This window comes from Protopterus annectens, chromosome 8.part0, assembly GCF_019279795.1.
Source record: "Protopterus annectens isolate FY-2018-M chromosome 8.part0, PAN1.0, whole genome shotgun sequence".
Classification (NCBI taxonomy): Eukaryota; Metazoa; Chordata; order Ceratodontiformes; family Protopteridae; genus Protopterus; species Protopterus annectens.
Window position 1 is genome coordinate 1,232,589,982 of NC_056741.1, and position 17,530 is coordinate 1,232,607,511.

At 42.0% G+C, this 17,530-nt stretch overlaps 1 protein-coding gene across 1 annotated transcript in view; it reads right to left on the reverse strand.

Moving 5' to 3' along the window:
* Positions 1-17,530, reverse strand: part of CCDC115 (coiled-coil domain containing 115) — a 303,910-nt gene that overhangs the window by 190,166 nt on the left and 96,214 nt on the right. Inside the window, exon 4 of the mRNA XM_044080726.1 lies at positions 9,950-10,071. Within this exon, the coding sequence (XP_043936661.1) occupies positions 9,950-10,071 (122 nt within the window). The remainder of the gene's footprint in view (positions 1-9,949; positions 10,072-17,530) is intronic.

Here is a 17,530-nt window from a genome sequence, read left to right on the forward strand (position 1 = left end):
TTAAAAGGAAAATGTTGGAAACGAATACTGGTAATGTGAGAGAAGGTGGAAATGAGATGAATATGATCAGCAGATCAAAGGAACACAGTTAAATGTAAATCTGAGAAACACTTAGAAACAGAAGATGAACAGTTTGAATCAGGTGTCAGAATGATTGCTGGAAACCAAGAAACTTAGGGCCTTTGAAAGTGTATGGTTTTCCTTGGACAGGATGAGAGAGGGAGAGGCATCACCCATAGGCCAGCTGCAGCACTCGGCAGAGTAGAAAAACTTACCAACTTATGCATGCTATCCTATATCCAGCCAGAACTCTGTACCGTCAAGTCTGATGACACTGCTTGAACCCCATCTTACTTTTTTTCCTCCCCCTCCACACAGTGAGCCACTGCCACCAGCTCCTGTCCTCATTCACTGGGTCTACTGGACCCAATTTATCCTACCTCAGGTTTAACCCAACCAATGTTTGGGGCCAGTGAGGGGATTGAAGATGTTGGTATAGCATTATACTGTTGCATTATACTGTTGCTGAGGAGCATCTCCTAACCTCCTCCCACCCTGCAGTAACCTTGTAAGCTATGCAAATGCTGCCTGCTTCTGTTTATGTGCAACCTCCTGAGCAAAAGGTATACCACTTGCAACAAGGAGCTCGCCCGGCTCTTAATTACAGAGAGTCTAGGCAGCCTCCCTCCCACTAAGATGGGTGAGCCAGCATCAGCTGTCATCCTCCCCTCTACTGGGTCCATTCCATATCCATGCTTCTAGTCAAACCTTGGTTCTCTAGAGTGCAGTAAAGCCTTTATCCCTCTGCCCATTGGGGGTGGACTGAACCTCATCTTACTTCTTAAGCTGTATCCCATCACACTGTCACCTTGGCATTTCTTGTGGATCCACATCATATCTCTTCTTCCTTTCCTCTTGGCTGAGAATCAATTTAGCTTGCCTAACCTTTCCATGTATTTTTCTGAATTACCAAGGTAACCCTTCTGTGCACACCTTTGACCAGCCTTCTCTCTTTCATCTTGCCCAGGCCCCAAAAATTAACAAAGTACTCTAACTGTGGCCATGACCTGGGATCTGTAATGGCTTTAGACAGTCTGTCTGCTGATGAAATCTATTTGACTATGGTTACAAGACAACACTTTACATGTTCTAGCCACAAATTTATCAATTTGCACGTGGATGCTCATTTTTGGAATTAATATCTAACAGCCAATGCCCAGATGGTACTCCACTTAGAGGTCATCTTAGCCCATACAAAGTACTTTACACTTTCCTGCACTGATCATTTCTCACTTCTTGGCTCACTTTGCCAGCCACTTTTTAATTTCATTTGATCTACCTTATGGCCCCCTCTACACCCAACCGATCCATTTATTCATCCTACAGGTCAATATCCAGACCAATTTATTCCCAGTCTAAGAGCTCTATAGCCCATTCATTCTTGGACTGGGTCAGGAGCCTTATAAAAGCCCATTCCATTCTCAATGGGAGGCAGGTGCTAGGGAGTGGGCCAGTACTGCTAGTCACAAGAATCTCCCTGCTGTCTAGACCTAACCCCTCCTTGAAGCGCCCACAATTACTGATACCTGGGAGATTGCATGTGTATGGATCTAGGACTATTGAATGAAAGTTCAATAGTCCGAATCCACAATCACTGAACACACTTTAACGAAAGCACTTTCACCAAAAAAGCACTTTCATTAAAGTGTGTTAAAAAAACAAAAAACACTAAATCTACTTTTATGCAGGGGGTAAGCCCCCCTGAACCCCCACACCCCCCTACTTTAATATTCTCACTCTGAGAACAAACTACAGTGAGGAAAAGGGACTACTCCCTTATCCACACCATAGTATGACCTCCGCAACAGGCATACTTACATGAAAGTGCTTCTTTGGTGAAAAGCACTTTTGCATAAGTATGCCCGGCCGATAGTGATTCGGTGATGTCGTTCGGGGATCAGTACAGATCCAGTGTGTATATGCATATAACCAGACTCCCTTGTTTACAAGTAGCATGGCATCACAGCAGCCCTTAGTGCTGTATACTATGTCCAGCAATCTTGTTGGGATCAACATGGCAGAAGGATGAACTATCTTCCTCTCCCCAGTACGTTACTCCAACCTCCCCAACAGTTTCTTTCAGCTTCCTATGCCATAATCCAAGCCTGGCCATCTAAGGTGCAGTTAGGGCTTTATACCTCTATGCCACAGACAAGCTCTCTTCAGGTCCATTTGAAGACTTCATAGGAAGTTACTAGGCTATTGGCCCCGAGGCCCTTATAAGCCTAGCCATGAATTTAGCCCATGTTCCAACAAGTCAGCACCCTAGGGACATAGGTGGAATCCCAGGGGTGTATTTTCTGTTCCCTATCCAGTTATCCAGGTTGTGCTTACAAAGGTTTAATGAGGTACTCTGCTTTATGTGGAGTGGGAGCCTATTCCACAAAAGGGTGAGCCTCTGGAACACAAATCTGTCCCACCAACAAGTCCTATTGATGTCAGACCAGGCTGAGGTCTCATGTGCGGGTTGCATGAGTGGAGCTAGACTTGCAGATGTGCAGTCCCATTAGGGCAGGGTCTGAGATAACGTTGTATGCCAGGCAGAGGTCACCTCAGAGTCTGCAGGAGACCAACTAGAGAGAGACGAGGCTTTTAGCCTGTGAAGGGTAGATGCCCGAGGCCCTGGACACTCTGGGTGAGGAATCTGTGGTCTCTCCAACTGCTGCATATGCTTTGTGAGGTACATGCTAAAAGGGGTACTGTATTCATTAAGTGGTCTTACAAGATAATCTAGTAAATTAATGACCACCTTGTCCCTGGAAGAGATACCCTTATCAATGAGGTAGGCCATATACAAAGCTTTCTGTACAACAGAGGCAATATAGTGGTCAAAAGTCAGTTGGCTATCAACCTGGGTTCCCAAGTCCCTCACAACTAACTATGTGCTTAGCGCCCTATCAATGTGATAATTTGTGGGGGGTGTCATTCTCCCCAAAAGGGATCATAGATTTCATTGACATTCAGTCGGAGGCCATGTTTCTGGCACCACTCATTTGTTTGGGTGAGACCCTCTTGGAGGATGTCCACATTAGCAGGGGAATTGATGACAACACCCAGCTTACAGTCATCTGAAAACTTGGTACGCCACAGCCCACTAGATTTGGCCTGCAACTCTGAGAAGTATATCCCAAACAGCAGAGGGCCCAAGACCAATCCCTGGGGTACACAGCTTATGGGTCTACTACTGGAGAAGACTTCCCCTATTTTGACTAGGTGAGTTCCATCAGTGAGCCAGTTTGCTACCCATCTAGTAACATATGGACCGATGCCCAATTGAGAGGAGTTTATTATACCCAAGTGAGGAACAGTATCAAAGGCCCTGGCCAGGTCAAGGTAGGCAGTGTGCACCATCTCCCCCTAATCTCTGGCCTTTGTGACCATCTCAAAGAGGTCGACCAAATTTAACAGGCATGACCTCCTCTTAGCAAAACCAAACTGTGTGGGATTAAGTGTCTGGAGGTTGCCAATGTCCTTGTTAAATGAGGTCCATGATAATCCACTCCATAGCCTTGCAGATCAGGCCAGTTAGGCTGACGGGTCTACAATTTGCTGGATCAGTGGACACTTCACCTTTGTGCAAAGGGATAACAGTAGCAGTCACCCACTAGAATGGGACAAAGCCAGTATTCAAGGCTTTCTTACTTTATGGTCAGCAACAAACAGGATGGATCCTGTTCTCTGAAATGCTCATGATGTCTGATAAGAAGAAGATGCCAAACCGAAATAAACCCAGATTTATCACACAAGTACTCTACTTCACCACCTTCCTTTCCTTTGATATGGTTCACCTCACTTTCTGCTCTTTGCTTCCTATCATCAACCCACTCTTCTACCCATTTAAACAGTTTCTGATTTTCAAGTTACTTCATTCTGACATAGCCTGAATGGAATCAAGGTACTTGAAATTGTCTGGGTCTCCTTTGCCAAGTTCTAGCACAACTTACTCATAAAACATTACCCTACAAGCGGTTATCTTCCAAGGAACAAACTAGTCTTACCCCCAGTATTATACTTTCCTTTTCTTGCTACTGATGCCAACTTTATGGGTCTATCTCAGCAAGATGGCAGCTCTGCAACCTAGCCTAGTGCAGTGCACGTGCTTGAACATGTGTGTACATCTGTGTCATTTTTTGCTGTTATTTTACCATGGGACTAAATGTTGACCATATGTTTTTTTTAATTATACCTTGTCAGCTCCAAGTTTTAACTCTGAATAAAATTCAATTACTACCACTGGTCTTTTCAAACCATCACAATTTGGTAATTCCATAATTTAGCTTTCTGGCTAAAATGCTCGATTTCAGCTCCCTTGCAAGGGGGTAATGCAATGCCTAAACTGGGCAGGGATTTTTAATCTGCTGACCTGTTGTGGCATTAATATTATTATTTTACAGCTAGTACATTAAACAGAAAAGGTGGCAAACTCTTACTATTTAAACCCTGGAATGAAAAGTGTCTAATTTGGGAAAAAGAAGACATTTGTTTAAATTAGCCAGAAAAACTCTGGAGTGAAAGTAATTATCTATTGATAAAGTCAAGCCAAACAACCAATGCTCCTCGGCTAGAAGCCCTGCACCAGTACAACACAACTCTGATTAACTTATTTGTCTCTCTGAAGCAAAAGATGTAGCGGGTGACAGTGACATTAAGTAACACTGGTGGAATGTTTCTACTTTTGCACCTTGCATTTTGGTGATTACAGGCAACTTGGAATAGCTTTGATCTTCACTATATCTCATTAGAATTGATAGAGAGAACAGTTTCAGAAGCAGAATCCTCTACCCTGTTGCTTGTTCAGCTAAATCTGCACTGGTGAGTTTCTGTTATCTACGTCACTACAGTTATTAGTATGTCTAGGAAGTCTAGTGCACAGGACTTGCCTGTTCTGCGTACAGTCCCGGACTGCTGCATGCCACATGGCTAAATCCAGTTTGTCAATGACCAGCAATTATCTGAATTTATTGATTTTGCTTAGAGTTATTTTTTTGTTTTTTGCTTTTCCCATCTGTGCCTGCAAAAATCAACCCTTTCATATCAATCTTGAGTCCATTCATTCTTCCAGTATATGGGGAGTCCACAGCAGTAATCATCCAGACAGTCATTGAAGAGTTTGTGCTCCTGCCTGAATGTTTCCCTACATATGTTGCTGAGGTAGTGGAGTGTCTTTGTCCTAATAGCCTGAGGGTCTGGCTTCACCCTATAGCCATCTAAGTTTCAGTACTGGACCTTAAAATGTTCTCATGTAAGTGAACTACAAGGCATCATCCACCCCTTCAAATGTATCATCTCAGATGCAGGCTTAAGTGTGTTCCTACTTTAGCTGTAACCCCACCCCTGAAGGGTGACAGGGACGCTTGTCACCACAACTACTGCACCCTCCCCCTGTGTGCATGCTTGTCACCACTCACGTACTTACCAAGGGCTACCCATCACTGATTTAGCAGTAGAAAGGCCATACCCCCGATTCTTTCCTACTTTTTCATGCCTGCAAGCCTGTGATTACTGATGGCAAGTATAGCACACTGGAACCCCTGCCCGCAAAATGGGAAATTCAGTGTCAGTCACTTTCGCTCCCTCTTGCTCCTAGAACATGGTGATGCAACTTGAACTTGGGTCACCTGAGTTATAGTCATGGCTTCTGGCCCTCTATAAACAAAAAAACAAACACAGAAACACACCAAATATTTAATGACAAATAAAACAACTTATACGGCAAAGCTTTCGAGTTATCCCCTTCCTCAGAGAAAGGGCATAACCTGAAAGGTTTGCCGTACAAGTTGTTTTATTTGCCATTAAATATTTGGAGTGTTTCTGCGTTTGTTTTTTCATTTTTTGTTTTGGCCTCTCCGAATACAGTATACCACAGTGTGTTGTTTTTGTCAAAGTTTTGGCCCTCTATGCCATGACACTGCAAGACTTGTGTAGAACTTCTATCAGTTGCTGTTTGTTACTGGGCATTACATTTAATGCTAAGGATAAGAGAAAGATGCAATATAATTTTCCACCAACTTACTAAGCAGTTACTCCATCTGCTCTTAACGCCTATCCCAGGAACAATCTGAGGGAACTACATTCAATCCTCTAATTATTTTATTACTTTTGTCTTCCAGCAGTATCCTCATTATTGTCATTTACTCAGGCATTATTTTTTTCTGGGAGATCTACATCTGTTTAAATGTTGATCCCTAGGTATATATCACTTGAGGAAATGTTTTCCAAGTGTTAACTTCCAGAATGCGTTTGCCTCAGTTTGAGACTTCAGTAGTAGTACAAGCCATGTTTCACACTAGAGGATGTTTTCTTTTTTCCTGGGGAGTTAGTATATACAAATAAGGCGGTGTGAGGGGAAGTCTACCAGATGGGGATGGGGGACTAACTCATCTGCAAGAAAATGTTTTAGTGATCTTCCCCAAATATATAGTCTGCAACCTTTTCTCCCTCTGAATCCACAACCTGCATCCTGGTGAGTTATGGACCCACTGTTTTATAATTTCATAGGATGTGTCCATCTGGTCTTAATCCAACTGTACTAGGTGCAGAAGTTCTTTAAGGAGCATCTGCTGCAGCCCATAAGGGCACACAGCCTTCTGTGCCATGCCTAAATACAGTCACCTTTTCATGGAAGGCCTCTCTTATGGAGGTTTGCTACAAACCAGAAGTTTGGTGGCTAGACTGGGGTAACTGGTACCTTTCTGACTGTTTCGACCCGCTCATTCTTAGTTTCTAGAGTACCTCTCTCTGACTTTGCAGGGTATAGGTATGTAAATGTTTGGAAACCTTGCCTATTTTGTAGGCAAGCATGAAAACGAGGGCTGGTATCTGCTTTAGTTTTATCTGAATTTCTGGAAAGCAGCAATTGGCCTTGTCAAGGCCATAATGCTGTAGTTGCCTTCACACTCCCTGGGTGAGATGGAATCGGCACTCTTTTACCACTTCATAAGAGAAAGCAGCCTTTACTCTTCTGAGGTCATTAAGGTGGTGTAGTCTAGGGTATATTTTCTGCTGTTACTACCCTCCCACACCATACCATGTATGAAATACAGCTACTTGCAAATACAGGCCTCTAGTGAGGAAGGTATCAGCTATAATTCACATTAAAAAGATATGCAGGTCAGCTTCAACTTCTTGAAGGGTCTGGAGTACAACCACATTCTCACCTTGCTGGACTGCCTTCAGTATGAAGGCATCCTACTTCAATACTAGCTGCTAAGATGAGACGCGAGCCATGGCAAGTACAGTATCCTTGATATATGTCAAATCCTTTTCCCTAACTCTTTGAACCTGCTTTCTTAAATTCCTGCCAGGGGGAGTGCACACACTGCCTCTGCAATGCTGTTTGCAATAACTGACTGTATAATCCCCGCTTGAATCCTTCAAAGTTATACAAGAACTGTGCTTTATATGCTGCTTCAGTGGCTCAGTTGCAAGTGAAGTTGCATCTGGTGGTTGGACCAGGACACATACTATCAAACTCCAGCTAGATGATGTGAAGTTCTCCATCCAGTCAAAAACAATTGCCGCAGAAGCATCTATCATTAGCACTTGCACTGGGTTTACCTATAGGAAGGAAAGACTCATCAAAAGGTTGGCGGGAATGGTGTGCAGTGCCAGAGACCGTGAACAAGGGTCACAAAAACACATCCATGATTGTGTGGTGGCTCTAAAGCCACCGACGTCACAGCCTGCTGCAACACCTGCATGGAAAGGCTGTCAAAGACGCTATGAATATTGTGATAGTCATCAAACTCAGAAGGGGGAGAAGAGTGCCTCTAATGGCCTTCGGAACTTGATACAAATTTGTTCATTAAGAAAGACTGTCTTTTTTGTATGTAATCATTCTGGGTCTGACATGAAGGAGGAGCCTTGGTTAGCATCTTAGAAATAAAAGAGCTGAACTGGCAGTTTAGATGCAAGGTACCTCAACGGTCTTTAATGGACAAGTCTAATACAAAGACTGCCCTTAAAATGATCTAATCACCTTTCCTGCCCATAGGACTGGCCAATCGGGTTTATATTAGGAAAGTGAAAAGATGTTTACGCGAATACATAAATGTCAAACCGTATACCGCGAAGTGGACTTAAGAGCGAAAGTCGAATAGCGCGAAAATGGAAATATCGAATTTCCATGGTTGGCCCGTCTGTGGATTAGCTGCATAAGGTAAGTGTTGGATAGCTACGGAGTTTAGGATAGGGTGTGGGTTAAGGTACGTGCTTAGATAAGTAATGTATGTTAGATTTAGTGTAGGGTTAGAGGTAGGGGTTTGTTAAATGTATGTATGCAGGTTATTTATTTTGTTTGTGTATATTTTTGTAGGGGAAGTGTGTGGTAGTTACGGACGTAAGGGAAGGGTTAAGAATAGTGCATAGTTGTGTATGTGGGGTTTAGTGTAAGGTTAGAAGTAGGGTTTTGTGCTTTACTTTAGTTTAGAAGTAGGGTTTGGTTAGTGTATGTATGTGGCTTATTTATTTTATTTGGGTAGGTAGTATATAGCTACTGGTGGGGTTGGCTGACTAAGACAGTTCAATTTTTTTTCCCGCTGTTTAGTGCGTTCGGGATTTTCGTGGTTCACGGTATAAGGGTCGATGTTTTGGTATTCGCGCATAGGGTTTTTCGCTTTCATAATATAGACCCAGCCAATCTACCACCACCACCAGTTCTGAAATATTTTTGGATGTTTACTGTAAAGCTCGCAGTCACTCCTCATAAGTCCTTGAGGTGCTGGCTCCTTGCCCTACTATTTTTTCAGAAACTAGCATAAACATCTCAGCCTTGTCACAAATCCAGTGTCAGCCTTTATTCTTTTAATGGGTAGTATATTTGTACAGTTTATGTACAGTCTACATGCACTTTATCATACATATTTTAAATGCATTCTTAACGGTTACATTACATACAAGTATAATGTATTTTTTCAAAAATATATTTTTAGTAAAGGTCAAACTGTGTTCATTTTTAGTTGACTGACTTTCAAACCTCACATGATTTTAATTATTACTTAAGTATATATCTTATTAACCTTTCAGTCATGATAAAGTCTCAAAAACTGGAGAAATGAAAGCACTCAACAATTTTTAATATTAAAGGTTACCTTTTGAATGTACAGTATGTTTTGTTGTTTTTATTGTTTTACATTTACAAACTTTAGTCACATTCTACTGTCCTCCTTGTTTTTGGATAAAAAAGCAATGTTGGTGAAAGCCTTAGCTGGTAATATACTAGACACATGACCACTTTCTTTATACATTAAATGCAAGATCTGATTAACAGCAGCAAGGACTGAAATATGAAATCTGCAAGCAGTAAAAAGAAACTGGTAGGATGAGGCATAATTATTTCTGCAATTTATGCTGATGTCCACCATTGCAGGATTTTAATGAAAAAGCACAAAATTCTGAACACTGGACAAAATATGCTCACCCAAGAGCCCATCAAAGATGGTCTTCAACAAAAGATCATTAGTTTTAACTGATTCCCCATTCCCAAGGACATTGTAAACTGTTAAGCACTTTTGTAGAAGTTAGTAACCTAACTCACTCCCTTTAGTTGGTTACTTATTAGTGACTGACTGACAGCAACCGGAAATAGTCCACTGATATAAATGTCTTGTTTCTCAGTACTGAATCAGAGGCACAATGAAACAGCTTGCCCAGGGAGACATAGGTTTATGGTATACAAATGATGGCTGATGGGATTCCAACAGAAGTTTCCTGCTCTGCAACCCATGCCTTAACTTTTACTATCAAACCTCCACTCTATTGGACTAAAATTAAACTGCCAATGACATTTAATTAGAATGTAAGGTTAACAAGGACATGTATTTTCTGGTAACATATAAAATGGTATGAAACTAACACAATAATGTGAGGAAACCAAATAAAACTATTGTACCTTGATCAGCTGGACTGACGTCTTCTACCGCATCTGATCCTTCCATCCAATTTTCTCTGTTTGCTAAAGTCCCGGGATCTCTTCTTTCAGCTTGAAAAATCATTTCTCCGTCTTTCAAAATGCTGTCATTTCAAAAAAAAAAGGTATAACTTTTAATGACAGAGATTACTGTGAAGACAAAAGACTAAGCTTTCAGTTATAAGCACAACCTTCATGAGTGGATGGGTAACCACAAATTTTTCCCAGGGGTTCCACCCATGTCCCTCATTGACAGGGGCGACATGTGCTGACGGAGGTTTCTTTTTGGGGATAAACTCTTGGCTAGGTTTGTAAGGGCCCCAGGGCCATTAACCTAGTAACCTCCTATGATCCTCCTGTGTAGGCTAAGCTACGACTTGCCAAATGTAGGACATTATGACTTCTTAGTTTGGGATATGAACCATATTTGTAAGTGAAAGACAGTACTACTCACTCAGCAATTTAAAGGTTAAAGTATTGAGTAGAAAGTTGGTGATGACTGCCACTGGTAACCACTTGGTTTTATTTAAGGCTATATAATGTTCATTGGGCAAGATAAATAAATCTGAGAACACCATTTCTGGTGGTTTGTAGTAAATTAATTTGTACTGTGTGCGGAGAGAAGGGCTATAAACAATATAGACTCTAGTTTTAGTAATAAGACAGTTATTTTAAATGGCTTTTCTTGCTTCAATGGTGAGAAGGTGTACTACTTTACAGGAAATTTTTAGTTAATGTTAATACTTTGACAGGCACTCAAGATACAGATTAAAGTAAAGATTTTAACCTATTTCTATGCTAACATATTTTTGGTGTGTGAAACATGCTATGGAATTACCAGTAGGGTCCTAAACAACAAGCAGGGGTGATTTTTTTTTAATTGTAGCAAATACCATAACAGTAGGATTTTGTGGATTAACAGCCAGCTTAATTTTGATAATCCAGTTCCAAATAGCAGCAATTAACGTTGCACCGTTCTTGCAATATCAGTATTAACTGCATATACAGTGCAAGATGTGTGTAGTAGATCCCATGGAAGTTCATTAATGAAAGATAAGAAAAAGACTCGGCCAAACACATACCCATGTGGCACACTTTTGTAATGGCACCAGTATCTGTAAGTGAGCTAGTATACACAACACCATAATATTTAACGAGTATTAATGAAGTAGAATTTAATATATAATAGCAGCTAAATGGAATTAGGGTGTTAGACTGATATAAATATAATTGGCTATTTTATTGTACTTACAAGGTGTTTGAAATTTGATTAAAAACAATTATAAAACTTGTTGGCTATACACAGTACTGCTTCACGGCAGTAAAGAGGAGGATTTAGAACTGGATTTATTTTGTTTTTAGAAATAAAACTATTCAGATGAAGGGACTGCTCAAAATACCTGGACTCATGACAGTCCTGTATTGGAATTTTAGTAACAGCTATTTTAAAGGACAAGTACACCTTAAATATAAAAGGGTTTCCTTTCTACAAAGTGTATTTACCTCCCCACAGAATAATCCTCAAACCTTCACACTTCATTCATTTCACCCATTCATTCATTTATTTATTTTTATCTCTGTTGACTAGGTTAGCCCCACTGGGGCAGCAGTCTTTTTTTCAGGGAAGACCCAAGGTGACATTCATACACTGACCTGGGGAAATTTGGCTAAGGTACTGGTGAACTTCCATGACTTATTTTTCAATAAGTGCTGTGGGAGCTTTTAAATCCATGTAATCTACCACCTAATCTGGCAGATGAGATCCTGATTTAATGTCTCAAATGAAGGACAGCACAACCAGGATTTCAGCATTCCCCAATGCTGCACTGCAGTGTCAATAACTGAAAAAGTAATCCAATCACCTGGGGTGGGAAAAGAGCCCAAAGTCTTATAACCTACCAGCACCAAAAGTAAATGTGCTACATACTGAACCATTGACACTTGCTAAAGGAGAAAAGCTTAGCAGTTTTGTCTTATCTTTTGCATTTATATCTTGGTCAGCTTCCTCTATGCAGATCATTGTTGAGGCTGAATAAAATCTCATGATACTTTGTTTAGGAATCTGTCCCTGTTCTCCTTCATAATTTTAACTGTTATATCTGAAAGTCTTTTGCCAAGAAAAATACACATAGCAAGGTACATGTAGGTCCTTTTGTTCCACATCAACTGAATTCAGAAAGTTATTCATGTTCAAAATTCATAGCACTTTGACTTTGCTGCTATCATATAAAGCTGCACATTCTTTAACTATAGATAACTTTATTAATTAGCTGAACACTGCAAGGCAGGAACTACGACAGTATGGCTGACCCAGGGAAGGAAGAAAAGACACACAACTCACAAAATACCACTTAAAGATCAAATGCAAAGATGTTCTTCATCTCACATTGCTGCAGTCCTTACACTTGGGTAGTCCGCTGTCCTCGGTCGGCCCGAATATCGCGCATTTGACTGACATCAGGACGCCAGGGTACAAAATGCGATGACCGACGCCATATCCTCAGTCTTTTGCCGCATGGTCCGATGCAGAAGCAGCGTTGCAGGGGAATATTTTAGTTTTTCTTGCCTCAGTGGTTTACCGGATGTCAGAAAAAGTGAATAATTGTATTTCTTGTGGTAAACAGATACCGCATAGAGACTACCATACTTTGTGTATTCCTTGTTTAGGGCCCTGAAGCACGCACGCTTGGGTGTGTGTTGTGTGCTAGATTCAATAAGCGCACTATAAAGAGAAGGTTAGATTGTGCCAGGTTAGTCTTGAAATTGCCGTCGGATGCTCACAAAGCAGTTAAGCCTAGGCTAGAAGAACCCAGGGAGAAACTTTGTTATTAGGAGGTGGCCTGTGGCCTCAGGAGGCAGGTCAGGCTGATGGGGCTTCTCAGGTTACTACTCCCCTCCTAGGTGGTTAGGGTCTCTCCTTCTCCTTTCTCTTCAAAGGCTCTCAGAGCCAGGTTACTATACTCCTCCCTCCTAGGGGGGTGAAAGCCTCTCCTTCTCTCCTCTTCCAAGGCTTCTCAGGCCCCGTTTAGCTTCAGTTGGTGTCACCCCTAGTTCTTCAGGAACTGTGCCCAAGAAGCATATGCTTAAAATGGCAGAAGATTTGATTACTTTAATTAGGGTTCTTGCCTCCTGATAAGAGACCTAGGGTGGAGCCTGAGCTAGGGAGTCTTGAGCAGGCTTCGATGTTTCAGAGTCTTGACTGAAGACTTGCAGGAGTATTCCCTTATTCTGATTCTGATGTGGATGATTCTACTCCTTCTGCTTCTCCTCCTGAAGATTTTCTTTTTCAGAAACTCTTCATTCCATGAGGGAGCATTTTAAGTGGAAGGTCAGGACTTCTCTGATTCCAGGAAAAGGCTTAGGGAATTTTTGTTTTACCCCAGCATAGGCCTTTGGCTATACCTCCTGTTTTGGATGTGGTGGAAGATGTTCTTAATCCTGATTCTTTGCCTCCTGCTCCTGTTAAACCGGATAGGTATTACAGGGTGCCTGAAGCTCATAAGTATCTTTTAAGAGTCCTAGGGCAGACCCAGAAACTGTTAGTCAGGGGCCTAAAGGTGTTAAGGCTTCTGTTGTCAAGAATCCGGTTCCTTCAGATAAAGAGGCCAGGGCCTTGGATAGATGGGGAAAGAAAGTTTATACTTCCTCCACTCTAGCTATGAGGGCTTTGAATTGCCAGTTTCACATGTTGAAATACCAAAACTATCTCCTTTCTCAATTGAAGTCTAAGGTTGATGCTCTGGCGGAAGGTATTGATTGTAAAGAGTTACAAGATTTAGTTCATGTTTCTGAGCAGGTGGGTAAGCATTCTTTGCAATGTGGTTTTGATGCTGTACAGGCCTCATCTAGGGTGGCTGCCACTTCAGTTCTTGCACGCCTGGCTGAGGGATCAGAATTTATCTGACCATGTTAAAGCAAGGATTTTAGATGCTCCTTTACAATCTGATGTGTTGTTTGGTTCTCCTGTTGAGACAGTCTTAAAGAAAATGGAAGACAAGGCTAAGTCTATGCAGACTGTTAAAGATTTTTTGCAGGTTCAGCCTCCAAAGTTTAGTAGAAATTGGCCTACTAAGGGGTATCCTTCTTATGATTCCCAGTCTAGGGGTAGGTCTAGACGTGGTAGGGCAGAGCTCAGGGCTCTTTCAGGCCTAGAACAGGAGTTCTCCTGCACAGTCTTCAGGTGAGGGCAGGGGTCAGTATGACCCTTTTCAGCTGCCAGAACCTTCTCGTCTGGCAGCACCTTTGGGAGGAAGGTTGGCACTTTTCAAAGAAAATTGGAGTTTAATTACCCAAGACAGATGGGTATTGGATATCATTTACCACGGTTACAGGTTTTATTTCCATACCTTGCCTCTTTTCAAAGGCATGCCAGACGTTCCTCCTCAACAAAGAATAGAGGCTCACAAGCAAATTTCTCTGTTACTCCAAATAGGGGCCATACAGCCGGTCCCTATGCCAGAAGTGGGCCTGGGATTTTATTCTCGCCTGTTCCTAGTACCAAAGAAAGGGAACACGTGGAGACCAATTATGGACTTATCTATCCTCAACACTTATCTGGACATTCCCAAGTTCAAAATGTTGACGTTACAGCAGCTTTTACCTCTGCTGGGCAAAGATCATTGGATGGTAACCTTGGATCTCAAGGAGGCTTATCTTCATGTTCCTATCAGACTGAGTTGCAGGAAGTATCCGAGCTGGGACTTCTCATTATCAGTTCTCTGCATTGCCCTTTGGCTTATCTACTGCCCAGAGTGTTCACGAAAGTTCTGGCTCCAGTGATAGCTTTCCTCAGGTTAAAAGGAATACAGATCTATCCTTATTTGGACGATTGCCTGATTCTGGCTCAAGGAAGGGACGAGCTTCTTCATCATTTGGATTATGTGATAGCAGTGCTAAGATGCCTGGGGTATTCTGTGAACGAAATAAAGTCCAGTCTAGTACCCTCTCAGGACATGTGCTTTCTGGGTGTGAGACTGAATACAGCATCCCAGATGGCCTTTTGACCCCGGACAAACAAAAGAATCTTTCCCTTTATTTTCATCAGTTGTCTCATCAGTCCAGGCTGACTGCAAGGACAGTCCTTCAAGCCTTGGGGTTCATGGCATCTTGTATTCTGGTGCTTCCCAATGCCAAACTGCATATGAGGAAGCTACAATGGTATCTCAAAAATGTATGGACACAGCACTGCCAGGATTTGGACACTGTCATTCAAATAATACCTTGCATTCAAAAGGAATTGTTGTGGTGGGCTCAGGAATGTCACCTAAACAAGGGACTCTCTGTGACCCGGCCAGAGGCGAGTCAGATTCTAACGACAGATGCCTCAGACAAAGCTTGGGCTCATCTGAATGGAAAGTGGATACAAGACAAGTGGCCTGCCAGACTACAACATCTACATATCAACTTGAAAGAGATGTTAGCAGTCCAGTTTGCATTAATAGCTTTCAAGGATTTATTGCGTCCAGGGCAGGTGTTGATTCTAACAGACAACACAACTGTCATGTGGTACATCAACAAGCAAGACACATTCTTATCCTCTATGCAGGCAAGCAATGATTTTGTGGGAGACTGCTCTCAGTTTACAGCTAAATCTTCAGGCAAGGTTTCTGCAGCACAGAACTCCTTAGCAGATGTGTTGAGCAGACAAATTATGGATCCCCACGGTGGAAATTGGATCCTCATGTATTTCAGAAATTGACAGTGTCATGGGGAACTCCAGACATAGATCTGTTCGCTTCTCCACTAAACCATCAGCTGCCAAAGTTTTGCAAAAAGGTTTCATCCCACAGCTTGGAAAGTGGATGCTCTTTCCTTCAATTGGAGCAATCTTCATGTGTATGCCTTTCCACCTCTGCCTCTCCTCCCAAAGGTACTACTAAAGGCCAGACAAGACAAGCCAAGGATGATTTTGATAGCTCCAGATTGGCCTCGACAGCATTGGTACCCATTACTGAGAAGCCTGGTACGGAAGCCTCCATGGCCTTTGCCTTCGATTCCACACCTGTTGTCTCAGGAGGACAGTCATTTGCTCAATGTCAAGCTTCACTCTCTGCACCTAACAGCCTGGCATATTCTGTTTTGAACCATAGTGGGCCTCCACTTCCACAGCAAGTTTTGAATGTTATTTTGGAAGCCAGAAGGCCTAGTACAAGGAAAGTGTACACAGATAAATGGAAAAGATTTTTATTTTGGAGTGCAGCAAAGGATTTGGATGTTTCTGAGCCTAATTTAAGTGTGGCTCTTCAATATCTTACTGAGTTATTGGACAAAGGTTTGTCCTTCTCTTCTATTAAGGTTCATGCTGCAGCAATTTCGGCTCACTATGATTGTGACCCACCATTGTTTTCTCATCCTTTGTTCAAGCAATTTCTTAGAGGGGCAAAGAATATAAGACCCCCAGAGCTCCTACTCCTGCTTGGGATCTCAATTTTGTGTTGGAGAAACTCACTCTACAACCTTTTGAGCCTGCAACTACTACTGATTTAAAGTTTTTGTCATGGAAGACTGCTTTTTTGTTGGCTATTACCTCTGCAAGAAGGGTTTCTGAGTTACAGGCCCTTATGGCGGTTGAGCCTTTCTTAATTTTTCATAAGGATAGGGTATCTTTACGTACTAATCCTTCCTTTATGCCTAAAGTAGTTTCTAGTGTGGCTTTAAACCAAACTATTCATTTGCCTACTTTTTATGCAGATCCACAAAATAAAGGGGAAAAGATTTTGCACACTTTAGATGTACACAGGCAGGGGCGATATTATTTGGACAGAACTAAAGGGTTCAGGCAGTCTCAGCAGTTATTTGTTTCTTTTGCTTTGAGTTCTCAGGGCAAGCCTGTGTCAAAACAAACTATTTCTAAGTGGATTGGGTTTGCATTGCTTTCTGTTATTCCCATCATGGCAAGGAGATTCCAGCTGGGATTAGGCCTCATTCCACTAGGGCTACTGCCACTTCAACAGCTTTTTGAGGTGGCAACTAAGGATATTTTGGAGGCAGCTACTTGGAGTTCAGTGCATACTTTCTCTAGGCATTATCACCTTCCACTGTACTCTAAATCCAGGGCTGACTGCTGTTTTGCAGGGCATTTTGGCAGCTCCTGCTTCATTATAGTTTGGCCATCCTCTTACCTCTGCTTTGGGATTCTACCCAAGTGTAAGGACTGCAGCAATGTGAGATGAAGAACATAGTACAGTTTTGTACCTACCATAAATGTAGATGTTCAAGATCCACATTGCTCCCTCCTTCCCTCTGTAGTTAGAGGCGGTTGTGTGGGTTGGGTTGTCAATATATTATATATATTGTACATATTTTAGTGTTAGGATAGTTGGTTGTTTGTTTGTTGTCTTTGGTTTTGACCGGTCTTCTAACATCTGGGGCAAGAAAAGACTGAGGATATGACCCTGACGTCCTGATGTCAGAGCCTTATGCTTTGATATTCGGGCCGACCGAGGACAGCGGACTACCCAAGTGTAAGGACTGCAGCAATGTGGATCTTCGAACATCTACATTTATGGTAGGTACAAAACTGTACTTTTTTAACCATTTCTTTTTATTATAATTATGTCTTCA